General features: G+C 41.0%; 1 protein-coding gene across 1 annotated transcript; it reads left to right on the top strand.

Moving 5' to 3' along the window:
* The first annotated feature begins 970 nt into the window (after window positions 1–970).
* Window positions 971–9,184, top strand: LOC307127755 (serine/threonine-protein kinase NIM1-like). The gene is made up of 4 exons (XM_079819176.1): window positions 971–1,335; window positions 3,446–3,742; window positions 6,245–6,513; window positions 8,162–9,184. The coding sequence occupies exons 1-4, from the start codon at window positions 1,266–1,268 to the stop codon at window positions 8,921–8,923; spliced, it is 1,398 nt and encodes a 465-aa protein (XP_079675302.1). The 5' UTR covers window positions 971–1,265; the 3' UTR covers window positions 8,924–9,184.
* Window positions 9,185–10,468: the final 1,284 nt, after the last annotated feature.

The following is a 10,468-nucleotide window of genomic DNA, read 5'->3' as shown; positions in this document are numbered from 1 at the left end:
GCAACAACTTAAAACACTATCAACTGCACAGAAATGCCCTAACAACCACTTAGTGACAGCCACCACCCAGAACACTGTAGCAAGCAACCATGTAGAAAACCATGGCAACTACCTAGAAATGACATGAACACCCTAGTAACACTTAGAACACCCTAGTGACTGCATTGGAATGCTCTAGCAAAAACCTCCCAGAAACAACTTAGAAAACTCTTGCAAACACTGAAAACTCCCTAGTGGCTGCATAGCAACACCCTAACAACCACCTATCAAATGTTGTAGCAAACACCATAACAACACCTATAAACATCATAGAACACCCTAGAATCAACTTAAAACAGACTATCAACTGCACAGAAATGCCCTAACAACCACTTATTGACACCACCCAGAACAACACCCGCAGCAACCATGCAGAAAACCATGGCAACCACCTAGAACATAGAAACCACTTATAATACACTATCAACCTCATAGAAACACCCTAGCAACCACCTAGTGATGTTGTAGTAACCACCCAGAACACTGTAGGAAGCATGCAGAAAACCATGGCAACCACATAGAGATGACATAGACACCCTAGCAACAACTTAAAACACACTATCAACTGCATAGAAACGCCTTAACAACCACCTAGTGATAGCCACCACTCGGAACGCATTAGCAATAGCAAACATGAGGAAACCATGGCAACCACCTATAAACAACTTAGAACATTCTAGCAACCATGCAGAACACTGTCGTGACTGCATAGCAACGCCCTAGTAACCACCTAGCAACCACTCAGAACATCTTCTCAAACACACAGCAAAAATTTAAAGGCACAAAACAAGTTTAAAAAAAAATATGGAGCCAGACACTCAAACCTAAATTCCACTTGCACGTGTAGCGAGTGACAGACAGCTGGACACTGTAATCCCATGGCAGGAGGGGTCAGAGGCGAGTCACCTGTCTGTAGGTGAGTGTGTGAGACAGGATTACACACACATGATCCAGCAGTGCGGAGAGGGAACGGCACTCTGTGTTACGGAAGCGAGTGGATCATGTCTGTCAAGACTCATACAGTGGAACGATGGAAGACTCTAGTTCATTGAGATGAACTTTAATGAATGATACTACTCTGGCTGGATAAGACTGATATGATAAACAATATTAGGATCAAACAATACATGGACTTTTGGCAGCCGTGAAGTGTAAACGGGCAGATCTACGCATTCGGACACTACTGGACATATCTGAGACTGAGGAGAAACCAGAAGACCTAGAGGATGTTTTTAAATAAGAAGATCAGCTCTTTATCCAAAAAGACTGAGAAAAATGGGAGAGCACGGATGATGTGTGAGTTTAAAAGTACAATTTTGAACCCAGAATGGTTTTATTTGGGGTTTTTTAGGATGAAGAGGAATATGTGAATGCTCAGAGGATGTTCTTTCATAGCTCAGGAAACTTTATGGCTTTCTCAGATGTTCTCCTACACTCTAAAAAATGCTGGGTTAAAAACAAACCCCAGCAATTCGGTTGTTTTAACCCAGCAATTGTGTCGTTTTAACCCAGCAATTCGGTTGTTTTAACCCAGCAATTGTGTCGTTTTAACCCAGCAATTGGGTTGTTTTAACCCAGCAAATGGGTCATTTTAACCCAGTGATTGGGTTGTTTTAACTCAGCGATTGGGTTGTTTTAACCTAGCAATTGGGTAATTTTAACCCAGCAATTGGGTTGTTTTAACCCAGTGATTGGGTCATTTTAACCCAGTGATTGGGTTGTTTTAACCCAGCAATTGTGAAATTTTAACCCAGCAATTGGGTTGTTTTATCCAGCTATTGGGTAATTTTAACCCAGCAGTTTGGTTGTTTTAACCCAGCAATTGTGTCGTTTTAACCCAGCAATTGGGTTGTTTTAACCCAGCAATTGGGTCATTTTAACCCAGTGATTGGGTTGTTTTAACCCAGCAATTGGCTTGTTTTAACCCAGCAATAGGGTCATTTTAACCCAGTGATTGGGTTGTTTTAACCCAACAATTGGGTGTTTTAACCCAGCAACTGGGTAATTTTAACCCAGCAATTGGGTTGTTTTAACCTAACAATCGGGTTGTTTTAACCCAGCAATTGGGTCATTTTAACCCAGTGATTGGGTTGTTTTAACCCAGCAATTGGGTAATTTTAAGCCAGCAATTGGGTTGTTTTATCCAGCAATTGGGTAATTTTAACCCAGCAGTTGGGTTGTTTTAACCCAGCAATTGGGTTGTTTTAACCCAGCAATTGGGTCATTTTAACCCAGTGATTGGGTTGTTTTAACCCAGCAATTGGGTCATTGTTGGGTTAAAATGACCCAATTGCTGGGTTAAAACAACCCAATCTCACACTCTAAAAATTGCTGGGTTAAAAACAACCCAAGTTGGGTTGAAAATGGACAAACCCAGCAATTGGGTTGTTTTAACCCAGCAGTTGGGTCATTTTAACCCAGCAATTTTTAGAGTGTGAGATTCCTTAGTAGAAATGAGAATAAAAAGACATGCAAAAGAGAGCATCAACCTATATAAATGTGTATAGATGAGAAATGTTTGAGTTCATATTGAGATGCTCTCCAAATCTGCATTTTTTCCCCTCCTAAACAAAGAAATATGAGATTAAATGGAGACGTTTCTGAAGTCCCCTTCATTTCAGGAGTATCTCTTGAGAAAAAGATCCCCTTACGAGATTCAGAAGAGATCTTATAAATGCTCAAATGTTTCTTAGTTCTCTAAAGAACGGACGACTATTGACTCATTCACATCTTTTTTATTTCTCATATGCAATTATAGGAATACTTTAGTTGCTTCTTTAATGTCCTCTCCTACTGAGAAAAATGGGAAAGCACGGATTATGTCTGAGTTTGAACGCACAAATTTGAACCCAGAATGGTTTTATTTGGGGGTTTTATTAGGATAAAGGGGAATATGCGAATGCTCAGAGGATGTTCTTTCATAGCTCAGGAAACTTTATGGTGTTCTCAGATGTTCTCCTAAGGTTCCTTAGTATAAAAAGACATGCAAAAGACATTTTTGATCTATATAAATGTGTATAGCATAACTCCTTTGATGAGAAATGTTTGAGATCTCGACAGGCAAGAAAATCTCACATTATGTGGATTTTTTCCCCTTCATCTCAGGTGTTTTCTCTTGAGGAAGACGCCAGTAATCTGAACATATCAAACTATGCTCAGATCTCAATACGAACTCAAAAGGCTCTCGCAAGAACTGTATGACAACTTGTTTGAGTCATAAATACTTAAATGAAAGTCTCCTTTAATATAATGGCAATTCCGAGCACATTTTAAGATGTTGAGAGCTCTTCTGAATCTCTAAAGGAGCGGTGAGACTTGAAGAAACTGAAGAAGATAACTACTGCAAAATGTCATTGCTTTAATGAGAAACACCTGAGATATTAAAGAGATCTGTTTCTCCCTTCAGGGCAGGTGGCCAAGCAGACGATGCCATCTCACCACACAGAGCTCGTGCCTCAGCTGGCCTGGATGGAGGTCGGACATATAACGGGAGGGAAGAAGACAAGAGGTCAAGCGGCCGTGAGTCCAGAGGTCAGCGGGAAGCAGACGCCCTTCGAGAGAGCTGTCTACGACCTCGGACACAAGGAGAAGCTTGTCGATGACCTCACCTTCGGCAGACGGATCGGCTTCTACGAGCTGCGCGGGGAAATAGGCACCGGAAACTTCTCCCAGGTCAAACTCGGCATTCACTACCTGACCAAAGGTGAGAGACACTTTCTGAGAGGTCACAGGTCTAAATGCATTCGATAGAAATCCTCTGACCTTGCTCTAAAGCCGTCTCGTGTTGTGGATGATGAACGAACATGTGTTCCTCACGTCTGCTGCTGTAAATCTGGGGGGAGTCAAATCTAGGTTAATCCAGATTATTATAATTAATCTCTTTCAGGATGTTCATTTCTATAAACCCCCCAAGACACCAGAGGTGTAAAGAGTACCTGAAAATCATACTTGAGTAAAAGTATAGATAACTTGCAGTGAAAATGACTCCATTACAAGTCTCCAATTCCCCCAGTTTCACAGACAAGGCTTAAAGGATTAGTTCACTTTTAAATCAACTTTTGCTGATAATTAACTCACCCCCATGTCATCCAAGATATCCATGTCTTTCTTTCTAAAGTCGAAAAGAAATTACATTTTTTGATGAAAACTTTTCAGGATTGTTCTCCATATAATGGACTTCAATGGGCTCCAAATGGTTCAAGATCCAAATGACAGTTTCAGTGCAGCTTCAAAGGGCTTTAAACGACACCAGATGATAAATAAGGGTCTTATCTAGTGAAAAGATCAGTTTCTGCGAGAAACCGAGCAGTATTTATGCTATTATTTTACCTCTTAACAGACGAACGTGATCATCTCTGAGCTCCGCCATAAATTCCGCTAAGTGAGGTCAAAATACGAGCCTGGTCATAGATGTATCGATCGTAGATGCCTCATTCTACTGATCCGTGCAGGCGCCAATGAGGAATCTACGTATACATCTATGACCAGGCTCGTATTTTGACCTCACTTATCTGAAGTTATGGCGGAGCTCAGAGATGATCACGTTCGTAATAGCATAAATACTGCTGGGTTTCTCGCAGAAGCTGATGGTTTCGCTAGATAAGACCCTTATTCATCGTCTGGTATCGTTTAAAGCCCTTTGAAGCTGCACTGAAACTGTCATTTGGACCTTGAACCGTTTGGAGCCCATTGAAGTCCATTATATGGAGAACAATCCTGGAATGTTTTCATCAAAAAACTTAATTTCTTTTCGACTGCAGAAAGAAAGACATGGACATCTTGGATGACATGGGGGTGAGTAAATTATCAGCAAAAGTAGATTTAAAAGTGAACTAATCCTTTAAGCTAGTCCCAGACTAAAATGCATGTTTGAGCTGTTTTAACTGAACGTGCACGTGCCATTGTTCTGTCTCAAGATGCACACCAGTAATGTGTTTTTCTAGTGTATGTTTATAAAAGCTACTTAAATATCCTAATTGAGCTAATCCTGGTTTAGGCTAAGCCCTGTCTGCGAAACCGGGCCTTAGAGTATCTGATTTTAACAGTTTTTAAGTATTTTTTTGCTCAAAAATGCACTAGTCCTCGACACCTACACTGTCAAAAATAAGAGTACTAAATTGTACCTTTTAAGGTACAAGTGGCCGTCACTGGGGTGGGACCCTTAAGGGTACATTTTTGTATCTCTAAGTCAAGGGTAGGCAAGTTCGGTCCTAGAGAGCTGATGCCCTGCAGAGTTTAGCTCCAACCCTTCTAAGCCACCACAGTATAAAACTCATGGCTCCCAGCATGCATTGCAGCATTATGCCACCATTGTTGAGATTCATATGCTGATTGTTGATATCTGTGCGCGTCTATACTTTTTTCCCCTTAGAATGTATATAAAATTAGAATATTGATCTGTGGCAAGAAAGTTTTGTTGGTGAATATAATATTTATTCATATTTTTAATCATTATTTTTCTTCATGACATTTTTGTTTATGGCTTCTTTTAATTTGAACAGATTATGTGTTTTGTTAACACTGTCACAAAAACCACAAACACATAAAAATCCAAGCGTCAAACTGCCCAACTAAAGGAAACACCGATCACCATAACGGTGACCGTTATGAAACATTTCCAATAAAACATCAACATCTAAACCTCTTTTAATTCTCAATAAGAGCTTCTGTAGATGTCTTTCAGGGTTGGAGCTAAACTCTGGAAAATGTTGATGAATTTTGCATGGTAACCCTACTTATTCATTTTTTTTTTTAAATTAATGATTGAAATGTGTCTTGAATATTTAATGAAAATATATTACTACTGTTTACTTTATATCAATTGACATTTTTATAGTCATTAAATCAAGACTAATGTTGAAAATGGCAACAACAAAAAAAACTCCGGACGAAACATGCTTGACCACGCATATTTGGCATTTTTTGTTGCTTTTAATTGAACTCGTTGCATAATTGATGAACTTCAAACGGTTATTGAACGGAACTGAATCAACACTGACCTGAGTTCAGCTGAACAATGACACTATTGTCTTTTTATAGCCACTTTACAGCAGAAATGAATTCTGTTTTTAAACCATTTTCCTATTTATCCTCTGAAACAATCTGCATTGTATAAAGCGCCATATAAATAAAGGGGACTTGATGTGATCATGTGACATTGGCGATGCATTTTCTCCCCATTCTCTCTTGTGTTCCTCTCTCTCAGAAAGGGTGGCCGTTAAGATCCTGGATAAGCTGCGTTTGGACAAGCCCTCACAGAGGTTGTTCTCGTCTGAGATACTCAGCATGGAGAGACTGTCCCACCCCAACATTGTGCGTCTGTATGAGGTGGTGGAGACGTTTCGCCGGCTTCACCTGGTGATGGAGTACGCACCTGGAGGAGAGCTGTTCTCCAGGATCGCCACCAGAGGACGCCTGTCTGATCTGGAGAGCAAACTGGTCTTCTCTCAGATACTGTCTGCTGTCAAACACATGGTGAGAGGACACTGTGCTGCTCACCGCCTCAGTGCTAAACCTTTATGTTTTGAGATTAAACATTAAAGAGGCTAAACTTTATTTTTCCTTAACTATACACATCCACTGTCTGTAAATTACTATAAGTGTGCAGCCCTGCAAACAAGCAGCGATGGAAGCTTGTTTCTGCCATGGAATAAAAACTTTTAAAAGATTATTGTGACTTTATATCTCACATAATATCTCAGAATTTCAAGATATAAACTCACAATTCCGAGTCATAAAGTCAAAATTGTGGGATATAAACTCTCAATTTCGAGAAATAAATTCAGAATTGCAAGACATAAACTTTTTTTCCTCACAAATGAGTTTATATCTCGCAATTTTGACTTTTTCTCCCAATTCTGACATTTTTCTCGCAGCTGAGTTTATATCTCGCAATTTAGATTTTTTTCCCTCACAATTTAGAGTAAATACTCATTAGGATAAAAACTCAATTTCGAGAAATATATTCAGAATTGCAAGATATAAACTTTTTTTCTTTGCAATTGAGAGTTTATATCTTGTCATTTTAACTTTTTTTCTCGCAATTTTGACTTTTTTCTCAAAATTACGAATCATAAAGTCAAAATTGTGGGATATAAACTCTTAATTATGATAAATAAATTCAGAATTGCAAGATATAAACTTTTTTTTGAGAGTTTATATCTCACAATTCTGACTTTTTTTCACGCAGTTGAGTTAATATCTTGCAATTTAGATTTTTTTTCTCAAAAATTACGAATCACAAAGTCAAAATTGCGGGATATAAACTCTCAATTTCGAGAAATAAATTCAGAATTTCAAGATATAAACTTTTTTCCTCGCAATTCAGTGTTTATATCTTACAATTCTGACTTTTTTTCTCGCAATTCAGACCTTTTCTTGCAAATGCGAGTTTATATCCCGCAATTTTGACTTTATGATTCGTAATTTTGAGAAAAAAAGTCAAAATTGCGGGATATAAACTCTGAATTTCGAGAAATCAGTTCAGAATTGCCAGATATAAACTTTTTTTCCTCGCAATTGAGGATTTATTTATCGCAATTTTTACATTTTTTCTCAAAATTACGAATCATAAAGTCAAAATTGCAGGATATAAACTCTCAATTTCGAGAAATAAATTCTGAATTTCAAGATATAAACTTTTTTTCCTCGCAATTGAGAGTTTATATATTACAATTCTGAAATTTTTTCTCGCAATTCTGACTTTTTTCTTGCAAATGCGAGTTTATATCCCGCAATTTTGACTTTATGATTCGTAATTTTAAGAAAAAAAGTAAAAATTGCGGGATATAAACTCTCAATTTCGAGAAATCAATTCAGAATTGCCAGATATAAACTTTTTTTCCTTGCAATTGAGAGTTTATTTCTCACAATTTTGAATTTTTTTCTCAAAATTACGAATCATAAAGTCAAAATTGCGGGATATAAACTCTCACTTTCGAGAAATAAAGTCAGAATTGCCAGATATAAACTTTTTCTCGCAATTATGACTATTTCTTTATAACACTTTATGACTTTATAACTCGCAATTGCGAGTTTATGCTATGCAATTTTTATCAAATGTAAAAGTAGTCTATAAGAAAACTGCATAACTAATCCAGCAGTATCTTTATTTTATCTTTAGCATGACAACAACATCATCCACCGTGACCTGAAGGCTGAGAATGTCTTCTACACCACCACATACTGCATCAAGGTGGGCGACTTTGGTTTCAGCGCTGAATGCAAACCTACCGATATTCTCACCACCTTCTGCGGCTCTCCGCCCTACGCGGCCCCTGAACTCTTTCGGGACAAGGGTTACATCGGACCGCTGGTGGATATTTGGGCTCTGGGCATCCTGCTGTACTTCATGGTGACGGCCACGTTCCCCTTCAACGGCTCCAGCCTGAGAAGACTGCGCTTCTGTATCCTCAGGGGCTCCTACGCCATTCCCGATTACGTCCCTGAGGTCTGCCAGCACATTATCAAGGGCGCGCTGAGGCTCGTTCCCGCCGACCGCATTTCCCTGTCTCAGATCATGTCCAGCGCTTGGCTGAGGGGCATTGAGTACCCGCAGCCGTACCCTCCAGCCCTGCCCACACCTGCCCACCTGGCCGACCCCTCGCGGACGCTTTCCAGCGATGAGCGGTCGGTCAAGCTCGCGCTCGAGGAGATGGGCATCACCGAAACTCACCTCAGGAACAATGTGGTGTTGGACTGCCGTAGCCCGCTGACGGGGATTTACCGGATACTTCTGCACCGAAACCAGAAGAGCAGATCCGGAGAATCCGCGGGAGACACGGCGCTCTGTCCCTCCAACACCCACCTCGGCCGGAGATGCTGGTCTCACCCTCCGACCGTCCACAGGAAAGAAGAGCAGTCCGCATTCTGTGCCATCCTATAGACAACATAAACAAACAGAGACATATGAATGGATGGCTTTTGTGTTGAAAAGTCTTTATGAGCTTTTTTAATGCATGCAGAGCTAAATTAATACATTTTAATATGTGTTGGAGCATAATAATAACAACAGCATTTACAGTTACGTTTTACTGTATAATTTTATATTACAAGCCTTACGCTACAAATATTCACTTTTTCAAACTGTATTACTGTAAAAACTGTATTACTTGATAAATAAATATACCTGTATTCCATAAATCTTCTTACCTTGTGTAACAATGACAGGCACAGGATGCAAGTGCAAAACGCTCTTTATTAAATGACAAGGTTCGCGGTCAAAACCGGCAGTCCACACACACACAGGTGGTCAGACAGACACAAGCTGGATGGTATGGTGACGCAGGGACTTCGGTGGACAGACGGTGATCGTGCTCAATCCAGGTGTGGTGAATCCTCGTGAAGGTGCCCGTAATCCCAGTGCTGAGTGGAGAATCCAGAACGAACACGACGAAGAACATGGAACCAGGAACCAGACGACAGCGAGGGACAACCAGGGCAGGAACACACACCGGGGAAACCACAACGATCTGACAACATGAGACACCAGTCACTGCACATATAAAGACACAAACAATTGGAACCAGCTGGCGCTGCTGATCAGCAGTGATCAGTGACCACGCCCACAGACACAACACGAGACGAGAGAGAGACAGCAGATCCATGAACCGTGACATTACCCTCTCCTCTAGGAATGTCTCCTGACATTCCCAGACGGACTTACCTGTCGATTGTAATCATCGATCAGGGAGTGATCCAGAATGTCTCTAGCAGGAACCCAACTTCTCTCCTCCGGACCGTAACCTTCCCAGTCCACCAAGTATTGAAATCCGCGTCCCCTCCTTCTCGAATCCAGAATACGGTTAACCGAATAAGTGGGTTCCCCATCTACGAGACGCGGCGGGGGAGGAACCGGGACCGGCGGATTAATGTGTGCATGAAACACAAGCTTAATTTTAGATACATGGAAGGCGGGATGAATTCTCCTGTACGCAGGAGGAAGTTTGAGTCGGACTGCCACCGGACTAATGATCTTGGTGACAGGAAACGGGCCAATAAATTTAGGAGCAAGCTTATTAGACACGGATCGGAGAGGAATGTTCTTAGTAGAAAGCCACACTTTTTGACCAACGACGTATACGGGAGGCTTCGACCGGTGGCGATCGGCTTTAGCCTTGGTGCGCGCCCCTACCTGGAGAAGAGTCTCTCGGGCTCTGCTCCAGGTGTGACGGCACCTCTGGATGAAGGCGTGAGCGGAGGGGACCGCGACCTCGGATTCCGAACTGGGAAAAACTGGTGGCTGGTAACCTAGACCAGTGGTTCCCAACCACGTTCCTGGAGGACCCCCAACAGTGCACATTTTGGATGTGTCCTTTGTCTGACACACCCACATCAGGTCTTGGGGTAGCTACTAATGAGCTGATGACCTGAATCAGGTGTGTTTGATTTTGGAGACATGCAAAATGTGCACTGTTGGGGGTCCTCCAGG

This window comes from Gobio gobio (assembly GCF_949357685.1).
Source record: "Gobio gobio genome assembly, chromosome: 6".
NCBI classification, from domain to species: domain Eukaryota; kingdom Metazoa; phylum Chordata; class Actinopteri; order Cypriniformes; family Gobionidae; genus Gobio; species Gobio gobio.
This window is presented reverse-complemented; position numbering and strand designations above follow the sequence as displayed.

What these genes read in the sequence shown, in the direction of transcription:
- LOC307127755 (XM_079819176.1), top strand. Translation starts at nt 1,266, where the DNA reads ATGTTTTTAAATAAGAAGATCAGCTCTTTATCCAAAAAGACTGAGAAA. An exon ending in TGGGAGAGCACGGATGATGT is followed by an intron (nt 1,336 to 3,445) that starts GTGAGTTTAAAA and finishes TTCTCCCTTCAG; the next exon opens with GGCAGGTGGCCAAGCAGACG. An exon ending in CATTCACTACCTGACCAAAG is followed by an intron (nt 3,743 to 6,244) that starts GTGAGAGACACT and finishes CCTCTCTCTCAG; the next exon opens with AAAGGGTGGCCGTTAAGATC.